The sequence below is a fragment of the Sciurus carolinensis genome, chromosome 3 (assembly GCF_902686445.1).
Source record: "Sciurus carolinensis chromosome 3, mSciCar1.2, whole genome shotgun sequence".
In the NCBI taxonomy this organism is placed as follows: Eukaryota; Metazoa; Chordata; class Mammalia; order Rodentia; family Sciuridae; genus Sciurus; species Sciurus carolinensis.
Genome location: NC_062215.1, coordinates 77,356,719 through 77,371,351, shown reverse-complemented (window position 1 = coordinate 77,371,351; position 14,633 = coordinate 77,356,719). Strand labels below are relative to the sequence as shown.

General features: G+C 38.0%; 1 protein-coding gene across 1 annotated transcript; it reads left to right on the top strand.

Annotated features, from left to right (window-relative positions):
* The first annotated feature begins 4,519 nt into the window (after window positions 1–4,519).
* Tsn (translin) lies at window positions 4,520–14,234 on the top strand. Its single transcript, XM_047547091.1, has 6 exons — window positions 4,520–4,741; window positions 6,349–6,442; window positions 7,653–7,749; window positions 10,307–10,422; window positions 11,291–11,370; window positions 13,697–14,234. Exons 1-6 carry the CDS (start codon window positions 4,676–4,678, stop codon window positions 13,928–13,930), a joined length of 687 nt encoding a protein of 228 aa, XP_047403047.1. The 5' UTR covers window positions 4,520–4,675; the 3' UTR covers window positions 13,931–14,234.
* Window positions 14,235–14,633: the final 399 nt, after the last annotated feature.

Below are 14,633 nucleotides of genomic sequence, written 5' to 3'. Positions count from 1 at the left end.
TGTCTAAACAAAGAAATAAAGTTCAGGCAACATAGAAGATAGAAAAAATCAAGTGAAGCTAGTGTGGTGGTGTGCATACCTGTAATCCTAACTACTTGGCAGGCTGAAGCAGAAGGTTGGCAAGTTTGAGGCCAGCTTTGGCAATTTAGCAAGACACTGCCTCAAAATAAAAAATAAAAAGGGCCTGGGAATATAGCTCAGTGGCAGAGTGTCCTTATGTTCAATCCCCAGCTTTGGAAAAAAAAAGAAAGAAATAAAATGGAAATTTTAGAACTGAAAAATAATCTTACCTACTCAGGAAGCTGAGGCAGGAGGATCACAAGTTAGAGGCCACCCTGGGCAACTTAGTGAGAGCCTACCTCAAACACACACACACACACACACACACACACACACACACAGTGCATGACTATAACTCATCTAATATTAAATAATTTGAACAGTACTATAAATAGAATTTACAATAAAAGTTCCCCAAAAGAAATTTCCACACCCAGAAGTTTTCAATGGAGAAATTACCAAATGTTTAAAGAATTAACACTAATTCTATAAAACCTTTTCCAGAATATACAATAAGAGAAAACACTCTTCAGTTCATTTTATGAAGCTAGTGTTGGGGAGGAAAAACTTTTCCTCTCTTTTGTTCAATGTATAAGGGCTAGTAAATTAAACTGATAAAAGATTAACAGAACAGAAAATCAGCAAGGGCACAGAACTCAACAGCACCATCAACTAACAGGTCCAAATAAATCTTTTTATAGAAAACTCTCCCAATCCTAGCAGGCTGGAGGCCCTGGGTTCAGTCCCTACTACTGCAAAAAAACAAAACAAAACAAAACAAATAAACAAACAAAAAAAACCCAAATCATCAACAACGAACTCCTCCCAAAGACTTATTTTTATACATGCTGGTGCTAATAAAAGAAGGAGCTAGCTTACTAAATGGCTGCAGTTAGAGGCTTAATACATAAAAGTAGGGGAAAGGGAGAGAGGAAAAAGACTTCTATGAGAACAAGGTTATTTTTTTTAAATTGGGGTTTTGGGAGGAGATAAGAGAATTTATGATAACTGCTTGAGCAAGTGGTTTTTCAGACTTCTTCACACCATGAAATTTCTCTGAAGAAGGAATTTATGGCAGTTTCAATTCCCAGAGGTTGCTTCTTTTAGTTAGATAAAGGAAACTCCCAGAAGGCTTCTTTTCACATCTATTGAATTTCCAATGTCTGCAGCTTAAAATAATCTTCAAACCAATTCCAAGGCTCCAAGTGGGTTCCTCACACTAGTATTAACTGATATCCAAACCAGACAAGAAAAGTACAAAAAAATACACCATACTTAAAATGGAACAAAGAACTTAACATAAGACCAAACACTATAAAACACTAAGAAGAAAACAGGGGTAAAGTTTATGACATTAGATTTGGTAATGATTTCTTGTGTATGACATCAAAAACACAGCAACAAAGGGAAAAGTCAGTCAATTGGACTTCATGAAAATTATGAAGCTTTGTGCATGAAAGGACTATCAACAGAAGGAAAAGGCAAATGCTAGAATGGGAGAGAATGTCAATCATACATCTGATAAGGGCCCAATATCCACAATATATAAACTATTCCTAAAACTCAGCAAAACAAACGACCCAATTAAAAAATAGAAAAGTACCAGGTGCTGCAGTTCATATCTGCAGCCCCTAGCTACTCCCTGTTGAGGGCAGGAGGATCATGAGCTATGATTCTGAGGCCAGTCTTAGCAACATAGCGAGGCAAAACTTGAACAGACTATGTATTTATCCAAAGAAGATAAATAGATGTCCAATAATAAACATATGAAAAGTGCTCAATATCACTAATCATTAGGAAAATGCAAATCAAAACATAGATACCACTTCACACCCATAAAGATGGCTAATATAAGTACATGTACACGCACAATCACACAGAAAGTAAGTGTTGGTATGTATGTGGAGAAATTAGAACCCTTGTACATTGTAGGTGGAAATGTAAAATGGTGCAGCTGCTGTGGAAAACATTTTGGTGGTTCTTTAAAAAATTAAACAAAGAATTATCATATGAACCAGCAATTCTACTTATGGATATATACCCATGAGAATTGAAAGCAGGGCCTTCACAGATATTTGTATACTCATTTTATTTTTTAAAAATATTTTTAGCTGTAGATGTGCACAATGTCTTTATTTATTTATTTTTATGTGGTGCTGAGAATTGAACCCTGTGCCTCACACATGCTAGGCAAGTGTTCTACCACTGAGCCACAACCCCAGCCCCTCCCTGTATACTCCTGTTCATAGCAGCATTATCCACAATCAAAAGGCAGAAGTAACTCGAATGTCCGTGGATGGATGGATCATAAACAAAATGTGGTATTACTCAGCTTTACAACGGAATTTCCTTCTGACATATGGAAAAACACAGATGCACCCTGAAGTCATTATTTTAAGTGAAATAAGCCAGGCAAGAAAAGACAAATATTTTAACACTGCGCTCATTCTAAGTATCTAGAATAATCAGATTCAGAAATAGAAAGTAGTCTTTGGCATATATCATTTGGAAATCTTTTCAATTTTTCTTTCTTCTTTTGTTTTCTTTTTGAGATGGGGTCTTGTTATGTTGTTCAGGCCGGTCTCCAACTCCTGGACTCAAATGATCCATCTGCCTCAGCTTCTCCAATAGTTAGGACTATAGGCCTACACCACCTGTGCCCTGCTCCTCCTAGCTTGTAGAGATAGGGAGTAATTCTAACTTGACAAAAAAAAGAGATGTCCTCAGGGCCTACTTAAAAAAGAAAAACTACCTAGGAGTCTAATGCTGCTGTACCATGCCTGCTGTACCTAATACGTTTTGTGAGTCCTTTTCTCTCTCTCTTTTAAACTAATTTAGGATTTCACAGGAAAAATTACTTGACAGATTCTTGTTCCTGCTAGATATTTGAAAGTCATACTATTTAAGTTGGCATGGAAAGGCATACTGAATTTGAAAAATGTAATTTGGATTTGTATGAGGTTGGTGAATACACAAAGAATGCTAAGATCATGTCTGACAGGTATTAAGTCTTAATAACAGTTCCTGCTGCTATCTTCAGTGTGTGTGTGTGTGTGTGTGTGTGTGTGTGAGAGAGAGAGAGAGAGAGAGAGAGAGACAGAGAGAAAGAGAGAGACAGAGAGAGAAGGAGAGGGGGAAATTATGAAATTCTATTCTGCAAAATCTTGTACCACAAATGTCTGAGGTACACAGGCAAAAAATTTAAAAAAAATTCTGTCTCTGGGGAAACTGGGAAAATTGAGGTTGTCTAGCTTACATAATAGGGGTGTGAGGATTAAACCTGATAAAAGTTTCTTTGTTTGCTTTTTGTTTTGTCTTGGGGATTGAATCCAGGGGCGCTTTGTGAGGTACTCCAGCCCTTTTTTTATTTTTTATTTTGAGATAGGGTCTCACTAAGTTGCCTAGGGCCTCACTAAATTTGCTGAGGTTGGCCTTGAACTTGTAATCCTCCTGGCTCAGCCTCCTAAGTGGCTGGGATTACAGTTTTGGGCTCATAGGGTATTTTTAAAAAGCCTGACTATTATTGTGAAAATGTAGAGGCAATAATAGCATAGGGATTAAGATCAAGCATGTGGTTCCTAGCTTCAACACTTTGCTACGCTAAACTACAGATGAGTCAATTAATCTGTAACCATAGTAACGTCATTTACAACTTCACAGGACTTCATGATCTTTTACATGAGAGTTTAGAATAATGTCTGGTACAAAGCAAATAATGCATTATCATTTAGTTGATAAGGATTATCCTAATTCATTTGGAGAGTGCATCATACACACACGTATTTGTAGGGCAGATGCGCAAACTACTAAAGGACAAACAAGGCTCCGTTACAGCGCTTGCCTCAGCAAAGGGGAATTAGCGGAAGGAGTGTTAACTGGAAAAAAAAACCAAAAACTTCCCATCGCACACACTTTAAAAAAAGTCATTCAATTTAAAAGTAGGTAACTGAAGCAAAAGACCTTAGAATAATAATGATGTACGGAGGAAATTTTCATTCCCAACCCATCCCCTACTCACAAAGTCCTTTTATTTTTCCGTGTATTTTTTTTTTTTTTTTTAACTACGAACGCATTAATCTCTAGTTTTACACGAAGACTACATTTGTCTACCTTCATCTGCAGGTGGATGTTTTTGCATACTCCTTGGTTGTGTAGGATTCCACCCCCTTCCCCGCCCCGCCCCATCTGCGGTTGTAAATAAAACACATACACATGCACAAGCTAACCGCCCGGCGAGCCGGCACCACCTCCAAGCCGCCCCCGCCTCCCGGAGGCCCACGTGCTCCCTAGGCCCCCTTCGCGGGCTGTTTCCGGCGATGCCTGTCTGAAGGCACCAGTCTGAAGCCCCGCCTATTCTCTCCTTCCCGGCCTCTGGAAGCACCCCTCAGCGTGAGGCACGGCGGGCGGCGCCTCAGGCAGCTCGGTGGACAGGCCGGCCTCCGGCGCGCCGCGGGCCTCGGAAGACCCCAGCGACGGCCGTGGCGTAGAGCCGGGTGGACGCGGCGGTAGCGGTGGGCGTAGCGGCGGGCGTTGCGACTGACTGCGCGGGTTGTCTGCAGGATTCGCTTCCCTGGCCGCCCTCGCCGCGCTGGCTGATTGTTGTGCAGCCGGCGCCATGTCTGTGAGCGAGATCTTCGTGGAGCTGCAGGGCTTTTTGGCTGCCGAGCAGGACATCCGAGAGGCGAGCCCCTCCCTCCCATTACCTTTCCCTTTCCTTGCCTAGCTGGGCCACATAGCCGGGCGCTCCTGCGTCGCTCAGTTTCGGGCGGTGGGGACACCTTCGAGGGTGGGTTACTTCCCCTTTAGTTTCAGGTTAGGGCACTTCCCTACCCCAGCCTTGGATTCTGCTGCTCCCTTGAATCCGTATTCCGGTCTCAGCATCTCAACATCACCTGCCTCATTTGAGTGTCAATTTTTCTCTTTTTCAGCACTTGTTTATGTCGAAGGCTCGGTTAGTGTCTGGGTCTCAGTCAACACGTTTTGTCTGTTGTTGGTGTCTTAAAAGCACACGTGACTTCTTCTTTTTAAAATATCTCATATGACTTATCTCACATAGAATAAAAATCTAGACTCAACTTTGGTCTACAAGGCATCTCTCCAATCTTATTTTAGTTTCTATATTATGTTCAGCTAATACCCTTTTTGTTCCTTTAGCGATCGAAATAGTTTCCTGCCTCAGGACTCTTGCATGTACTGTTTGCATTTCTTGGAATTTGCTTCTTTGATCATATTCATCTTCTTGACCTCACAATCTAGTTCGTTCACCGTTATATTTTCTAGTAGCACATTAACTACTTTTAAGATATTTGTGTGATTATTATTATTATTATTTTTTGCGGTACTGGGGATGGAACTCAGGGTCTTGTGCTTGCGAGGCAAGCACTTTACCAGCTGAGCTATCTCCCCAGCCCCTGTGTGATTATTTTTTAAAACGTCTTCTCTGTTGTTTGCTAAACTGCGAGAGCGTGGGGACCCACCGCTTGGTTTCCCAGTATTTACAGTTTCTAATGTGTAAATATACTCAGTGGATATTTGTAAAATAAATGAAATGAAAAATATCCAGCCGTTCTATTAAGTACAATTCTTCATTGCATTCACAGTTATCTCTCTTTTAAAAAAATATATTTTTAGTTGTAGATAGACACAATACCTTTATTTATTTATTTGTTTTTATGTGGTGCTGAGGATTGAACCCAGTGTCTCACACGTGCTAGGCAAGTGCTCTACCACTGAGCTACAGCCCCAGCCCACATAGTCATCTCTTTTAATTTTTAAATTTTATAGTGTCTTATGTGGATGGGTGATAAGTGGCTGTTATCTTTTTTTTTTTTCTTTTGGTACTGGAGATTAACCCAGGGGCATTTTACCCCATTTTTTATTTTTCATTTTGAGACAGGGTTTGCTAAGTTGCTTAGTGTTTTTGCTAAGTTGCTTAGGGCCTCACTAAGTTTCCGAGGCTGGCTTTGAACTTATGATCCTTTTGTCTCAATCTCCTGAGCCACTGGGATTTCAGGTGTGGGCCACTATGCCTAGTGTCTATTATCTTTTGAAGGCTATCTGAGGAATCTGATTTTTTAGTAGTCTTCTGAAGGTCTCACAAAGGAAATAAGTGGAAAAGTCAGTATTCAAACCTGATTATTTTTTGTCCAGGTTCTGCCCTTGTGAAGACCATTAGTATTTTGAATGTATTTGAAAGTGTGATAGATCTAATATGTTCTAGTGTGTTTGGTATGAGTCTGTGATAGTGATTGTGTTGTTTATCTGATTTTGATTTTTCATTCTTTCCAGGAAATTCGAAAAGTTGTACAGAGTTTAGAACAAACAGCTCGAGAGATTTTAACTCTTCTGCAAGGGGTCCATCAGGGTGCTGGGTTTCAGGACAGTAAGTGTGTTTTGATTTTGAATATTTATATCAAAATTGTTATTTAAAAAAATTTTAATTTTAATTAGTTATACATGATGTAGAATGCATTTTGACACATCATACGTAAATGGAGTATAATTTTTCATTCTTCTGGTTGTACTTGATATATGTATAAAATTATTGATTTCTTATTTAGTTAATTTCCATGCAGAATGCATACTTGATGTGTCTCATTTTATTATGAAAAATGTCCATTATGCCTTTTGGTGAGTAGAAATTGGAGAAGGTGGTTTGATCATATTACAGGTTTATAATATTTTTTTGTGTTTGGTTGATTTTCACATCAACATAGTATGGTTTGAAAATGAATGCTTTATATTATGGAATTTTATTGACATTAATTACAGCTGTTAAATAACTCTAGCAACTTTTATTGGATGTGTGTGTGTGTGTGTGCATGCCTGTGCATGCATTTTGTCATTTTATTTTTTGAAATGGGAGCTCACTATGTTGCTGAGGCTGATCTTGAACAACTGTGCTCAAGTGATTCACCATATCCTCCCTAGAAGTTAGGACTGTAGGTGTTCCCCAGTGTGCTTGACTTGTGTGTGTTTGAATCCAACCTTTCAGTGAATATCTTTTAATATGCATTTGTAGATAAGAGGTGGCCAGTATAAAATGTTCTCAAATTAATGTGTAAATAGTGAACCCCTTGAATGAGAATTACATATGTCAAGTTCAGACATAGAACTTTTATTGTACAATACAGCCAGGGTAGCTAAAAGAGTGAAAACTGTTTTCAGATGGAAAATAATAATGTTGCTTACAGGTGTCAGAGTAAGTCACTTACTCCACAATGTGGAATTGGTCAGCCTGAGTGATCAAACATAGGAACTAAAAGCTGTCCAATTTTAGACATCCTTTTCAGACTGAGTAGGAATAGTAGCTAGTGTACAGTCTCTTAAGGATGTTTTCTTAAATGATGCCTTACAGATTACCAGTGTGTTTCCTAACATACTCCCTTCACACAAGTTTTTGTTATTTTTAAATTTGATTAATTAGTAGGGGAACTAGTCATAATTTTTAGAGCCAGATGTCAAGGCACAGAGATGGTTTTGAGAATTTTAAAGAAGTTATTAGTTTTCAGGTAGACTGCGTAGACTATTAAGCAAGAACTGTTATTTGAAGTTTGTTAAGTTCTTTATGTTTGATTATCTTTTGTGATCAGTTCCAAAGAGGTGTTTGAAAGCTCGAGAACATTTTGGCACAGTAAAAACACATCTAACGTCTCTGAAGACCAAGTTCCCTGCTGAACAGTATTACAGGTTTGTAAAAGTATCATTGTTTTATAATGTTAGGTAATAAAAGGCAGGCCAAAAATTATAAGTTCTGAATAACTACTTTTAACCACTTAAAAATCTCTATATGTAGGAAGAAACAACAAAAAGAATAATACTGATAATGGTGGTAACAGTACTGATGATTTTATTTTCTCCATTCTTGAAAAATTTCTTAAGAAATATATTTTACTTTTGCAGTGGAAAAGTAATTAGGAAAATATCTAATGTTTAAAGGTCAAATTGAGAATATATTTTTGTTATATTCATTGTTTCTTAAAATTGGGTGAACTGTATGCTATTAAGATTATGAGATGAGGTGGAATTGTACATATGGAGTTTAATTTTATCTCATAACTTGAATTTTGCTGCCAAGGGACTTTTTTGGGGGGAATTGGAATTGAACCTAGGGGTATTCCACCATTAAGCTACATCCCCAGTCCTTTTTTTTTTTTAAATTTTGATAAAGAGTGTCACTAAGTTGGTTAGGGCCCTTCTTAGTTACTGAGGCTGACTTTGAACTTGTGATCCTCCTGCTTCAGCCTCTTGAATTGTGGGATTACAGGCATGTGCCACTGTTCTTGGCCTAATGGGCATATTTAGCTAATATTTTATGCTATATCTCATTGAATTTACAACACCATTAGTTTTATAAATACTGTTATTTTATATGCCAGTAGGGAAGAAAAAGGTTGCTAGTCATGATTGTGAAATGTAGGTCATAAAATACATATCTAGATTTCATACATGTTAAACTGGGAAAAACTGCATCTGAGTGTTGATGAGATAAATAAGAGTGAAGGATTTATACATTCATTTTCTTACTAAAAACGTTATTCTTTTGAACATATAATTAAATGGTTGGGATGTATATGAGGGGTGGATAATGTAACTGCACAAAAAAATTCTTTATGGCAAGGGTTGGCAAACCACTAGTGGCCCACTGCCTCAGAGGTAAGGATGACTTTTATATTTTAAAGGGTTGTTAAAAGAAAAACTCAAGAGTGTGTGACAGAAAGTGAAAGTGGCTCAGAGTCTAAAATGTTTACTTCCTGGCCCTTACAGAAAGATTTTGCTAATCCATGCCGTAAGGTAATGACTGAAACTCACAGAGGTAGGACAATAGAACTGGTAGGATCTTTAGAAACCATTTACTCTTGAGGTTGCCTTTTGGCTGGGTTGGCCCTCAGAAAATTTTGTATGACCTGCATTGTGTTGAGAAACTTTTTTTTTTGCTTTTGGGAAAGATTTTTTAATTATAAATTCAGTTTTCAAAAGAGAAACATTTTTTAATGTATGTATTTTTAGTTGTTTTTGGACTTTTATTTTATTCATTTATTTATATATGGTACTAAGAATCAAACCCAGTGCCTTACACATGTTAGGCAAGTGCTCTACCACTGAGCCACAACTGCAGCCCCGAGAAACATTTTTTGAGTTTGTTGCCACATTTAAATATCAGTAGGCCTGGAATACATGTCCAGAGGAATAGGTAAAATTGCTGTTCCTGTCATGCTTCTAGCTTAGTACTTTTTTTTTTTTTTTTGCGGTACTGGGGATTGAACTTAGGGCCTTGTGCTTGCAAGGCAAGCACTCTACCAGCTGAGCTATCTCCCCAGCCCTAGCTTAGTACTTTTTTTTTTTTTTTGGTGGTTTATTTGGTAATGGGTTCTGTGTTTCCCAGGTTGGTTTTGAATTCTCCTGAGCTTAAATGATTTTTCTGCTTCTGTCTCCTGAGTGTTGGGATTACAAATGTGCCATTGTGCCTAGCAGTATCCTGAGTTTTTAAGTTCTCTATTTAGTGATTAGAAATGATAATTTTGTGAATTAGGACTTTCTTGATGCCCCATACTCTACTTAAAGTGTAGGAATAAATTAGATGTTGAGGCTGATATACAATTGCGTTTTTCATCAGTCTTCAGTTGCAGTTTTTAATACTTTATTTATTTATTTTTTTTGTGGTGCCGGGATCAAACCCAGGGCTTTGTGCATGCTAGGCAGCAATTTACCACTGAGCTATGTTCCTAGCCTTTTGATTTTTTTCTCAGAGCAGTCACTTTTTTTTGGTGTTGGAGATTGAACCTAGGGACACTTAACCACTGTGCCACATCCCCGGCCCTTTTTATTTTTAATTTTGAAACAATCTTGCTAAGTTACTGAGGCTGCCTTTGAACTTGTGATCCTCCTGCCTCAGCCTCCTGAGCTGCTGGGATTACAGGTGTGTGCCACTGCACTAGCAAAGCAGTATCACTTCTTAAGCACCCTTGTTGTCGATCATTTTTTATTGCAAATTTTGTATTCATCAAAATTGGATCTTGCTTCTTATTGATTAAACTTATAATAAGTAAATGCTATTAAATTTGAACTTAAAACATTTTTTACTAAATCATTTAATATATTTGAATGTCCTGTAGCTCTTACATGTTTTACATATTGGGGTTTCACATAAGATTGTATTTGAAAATTTTTAAACCATTTAGACATGCTTGTACTACACTGTCTTTCCAAAGATCCCTCACGACTGAATGTGCTTACTTTCACACAGATTTCATGAGCATTGGAGGTTCGTGTTGCAGCGCTTGGTCTTCTTGGCAGCATTTGTTGTGTATTTGGAAACAGAAACACTAGTGACTCGAGAAGCAGTTACAGAAATTCTTGGCAGTAAGTAGTATCTTCATTAGCAGGATTTGCAGAATCAGGCATGGTAACTAAGTTTTTGGTGGGAAGAGCTGTTGCTTGTACTTTCGATTTATTAAAACAAAGGAGAATTAAATAGGAAGCTAGTTTCTTGGAAACAAAAACTGAAAATGTTGTAAGTGGCTTGCTCACTTATATTTGGGTAATTCTTTTTGTTTTTAAAATTTAACTTATAAACTTTTCAGGTCTATAGAAAACTCAAAAGAATAGTATAATGAACATGTATTTACAGTCCAATTAGATTCTCCACTTTTTAACATTTTGCTGCGTTTGCTTGGTCTTCTCACTTTGTGTGTGTGTGTCTGTGTATGTGTGTGTCTGTCTATAAACCTTTTGGAAGTCAATTGTAAATAGCATGACTTCTCCATAAAAGCTTCATCTTGCATTTTTTAACAAGAAGGATATTCTCTGATATAACTGTATACTATTTTTTTTTTTTTTTAGTTGTAGATGGACACAATACCTTTATTTTATTTACTTATTTTTTAATGTGGTGCTGAGGATTGAACCCAGTGCCTCACACATGCTAGGCAAGTGCTCTACTGCTGAGCTACCACCCTGGCCCTGGATACGCTTCTTGATGGTATCATTTTTTCAGAGAAGACTGGAAAGAAAAATTGTACTTTGTTGAATAGTTTGAAAAATCCACAGTATGGTCTAGTTACTGCAGGTGTAAACACCTTAAAAAACCATAAATGATTTGTCCTTCATTTATTTTGAAATTAACTTTATACATATATATATATATTATGCATACATGTGTGTATTTGTATTTTTAGACTTAAGTTGCATTCATATAATGACTTTGTTTTTATTTTGATATGGTTTTTAGTTGAACCAGATCGGGAAAAGGGATTTCATCTGGATGTAGAAGATTATCTCTCAGGAGTTTTAATTCTTGCTAGTGAACTGGTAAGAAGCTCAATAATTTGTGGATTGCCTTTTTGATCTTCTTGCTTTACTCCCAGTTTTTAAAATGGAAACAAAAGTCAGGAAGTCTTAATTTTCTAAGCCATCTTATCAATCATCAGATAGTCATTGACTGTACTATACGTGTTATAGATAATGAAGTTTTTTTTTTTGGTGGGGGGATGCCAGGGATGGAACCCAGGGCCTTGTGCATGCTAGGCAGTTGCTTTACCACTAAGCTATGCATCTATCCTTGCATTTTTGCTAATACGAAGTTTCAAAAGATGCTAATACCTCTTCATTTAGAGTAGTGGTAGGTCATATATTCCTAGTAACTTTTAGTCAACTTTTGTGTTGCTGTGACCAGTATATCTGACAAGAACAATGTAAAGGAGGAAAAATTTATCTTGGCTCATGATTTCAAAGTTTTAGTCCGTGGTCAGACAGCTCTGTAGCTCTGGGCCCGAGGTGAGGCATAACAGATGGGTGTTGTGGTGTGGAAGTGGTTCAGGACATGGCAACCAAGAAGCAGAGAGAGATTTCCACTTGCCAGGGATAAAATATAAACCTCAAATGCATGTCCCCAGTCACCTACTTCCTCCAGCCATACCCTACTTGTCTATAGTTACCATTCTGTTAATCCATATTAGTAGATTAATTAACTGATTAGGTTATAGCCCTCAGTCTAATCATTTCATCTCTGAATGTTCTTGCAATGTCTCACACATGAGCTTTTGGGGGACACCACATACCTAAACCTTAACACTGTGTTAATTCACATAATTAATTTAGCAGTATACCTATGTAATTATATGAGGTATTCGTATACATCGTCCCCCAATCTCTTTCTCGGGAAATTATCCTGTAAAAGAAGCCTGTGAAAGGAAAAAAACTATTACTAGCAGAATTGAATAGTTGTGACAGAGTTGGTGCAGCCTGTAGAGGTGAAAATATTTAATGTCTGACTCTTTAAGATAAAGTTTGCCTATCTTTGCTCCAAGGGAGAGGAGCCCAGGGCTGGTAATATTTTTCTTTGATCTTTCACCCTAGATTTTTGAGGGGGGGATTACCAGGAATTGAACCTCGGAGCACCTATTGAGCCACATCCCCAACCATTCTTAGGTTTTATTTTGAGATAGGGCCTACTAAGTTGCTGAGGTTGACTTTGAACTTTTGATCATCCTACCTCAGCCTCCCAGATTGCTGGGATTACGGCTGTGTGCCACCAAGTCTAGCTGATCTTGGATTCTTGCAGTTTCTAAACTTCTTTCTCATGTTCCAGAACTGTTGCTGTAGTTCTGGTAATTCATGTCTTTATCCCAGCAAGTAGTAGGAGGAAATAGGAAAAGGGTGTACCCCTCGCTTTAAAGATATTGGTTTAAAGTTGTACACACAGTTTCTGTGTAATATTTTGGTGCTGTGGGACTGGGAAAGTAGTTCATTGGTAGAATGCTTGCCTAGAATGTGCAAGCCCAGGATTCAATTCCTAGCACTGCAAACAGAACAAAAAAGAACATTATAGTGCCTTGTTGACATGGGAGACAGAAGTGGGGTGTATGTGTGTGAGGTGAAAATTTGAGAAATTTCTCATTGAGGAAGATGGGGAGAAGGGGTATTGGAGCTCACTGGTGTGCTGTACCACTTGACGTAGGCTTGTTGGAGACACCTCACCAGTACTTGACCTTCCAGTACCTTGTTAATGTCAGTGATTAGTGTGAGGTGTTTTAAGTCCACATGTATGGGAACACACTAAATAGGTAGTCTAGGAAGACTGTGGAGGATTTTATGGAGAATGAAAATCTTGAGTTGGGTCTTGAAATCAGTCAGTCTTATTTGCCCTTCAAGATCATGTTTCATTGACTTGATTTTAGCTTCTTGTCCTATCTTTCTGTCTTACTGATATTAGGTGACTGGAGTTACAGCTCTGTAGGTACACTCTAAGACTGTGATCATTTGGCCAAGACTTGAAAAGATAGGCAGAGCTACTGAGAGTATCCTACCATTTCTTTCTGCTATATGTTAGCTGATGAGTTGTAAAGATGATACTTGCTTAATGTTATGTACTTTATTGCACAATAGCCAGTTTAAGACATAAGTGAAATTTTAGAAGATATTAACTTTATTAAACCTGTATTTGGCAGAAATGGTCTCATTTCTCGTGGGGTTCTTCTTAGAAAAGCTCCTGTTTTGTTTGTGCTTATTGGTACCTTGAGCAGAGAACATCAGCATAGCTTTCTAGACCTGAGGTTCCTCTAATTGTGAGCCACATGAAGTTATACTAAGGAAGAACTACATTGTTACGTGCCCCTGTTTCTCTTTCCTTGTGCAGTCTAGGCTGTCTGTCAACAGTGTGACTGCTGGAGACTACTCTCGGCCCCTCCACATCTCCACCTTTATCAATGAATTGGATTCTGGTTTCCGCCTTCTCAACCTGAAAAACGACTCTCTGAGGAAGCGCTACGATGGCTTGAAGTATGATGTGAAGAAAGTAGAGGAGGTGGTCTATGATCTCTCCATCCGGGGCTTCAATAAGGAGACAGCGGCGGCTTGTGTTGAAAAATAGGAGGCTCTCCCTGCTTCTGGCCTTGCTGACCTCAGCAGTTGCCAGGGATGGCTGAGCACATAGTGCCTCTTACCGTAGTTAGGATACCCAGTTGCTAAACACTGCGCTTTATTTTCTTAACCAGTTGTGTGGTGTGAGTATCAGAATTGAAACACTTTTTTGGGGATTTAAAAAAAAATAGCCTTTACATGGACAGATTTTTCTTTCTTGTTTCAGTATTTGCTCTGTAATTTGTTATATTTCAGTTCTGTCAAAAAGTGTAAATGTCAGTCTCTTGGTAAAGTCCTTTTCTTGCTTACCCTGACTGTGGATGTACTGATTGAGAAGTTTATTGTCTCGTTTGTGATTCTTCCAGAAGTGACACTCAATATTTTCTATATCTAAGTTAGCCATCCATTTCCAGGTGTAGCCTGGATATAGTATAAAAATAGATAATTAAAAAGGATGGTTGGCAAGCAAGAACTTACTTTCTCTTCCTTATTTTAAGCCTTTGAGTAAATGAGATGTTGAATTTTTTGCCAAGGGAATTACAGCCCTGGGTTCTCTCTCACTGCCATCAGAATATGAAAGATTAAACTGCAAAATCAAGCCCAACAGACTATTTTGGAAAGTTTTTGTATTAAGGGGTTTAGTAACATTACATCATTTGGTTCTACCACTCAGGAAGTAGGCCTTAGTGTTTTAAAACACTTCTGCTTTCTGA

Excerpts from the sequence above, each read along its gene's own strand:
- Tsn (XM_047547091.1), top strand. The coding sequence starts at position 4,676 with ATGTCTGTGAGCGAGATCTTCGTGGAGCTGCAGGGCTTTTTGGCTGCC. Across the intron at positions 4,742-6,348 it reads CCGAGCAGGACATCCGAGAG|GAAATTCGAAAAGTTGTACA; the intron begins GCGAGCCCCTCC and ends CATTCTTTCCAG. Across the intron at positions 11,371-13,696 it reads TAATTCTTGCTAGTGAACTG|TCTAGGCTGTCTGTCAACAG; the intron begins GTAAGAAGCTCA and ends TTCCTTGTGCAG.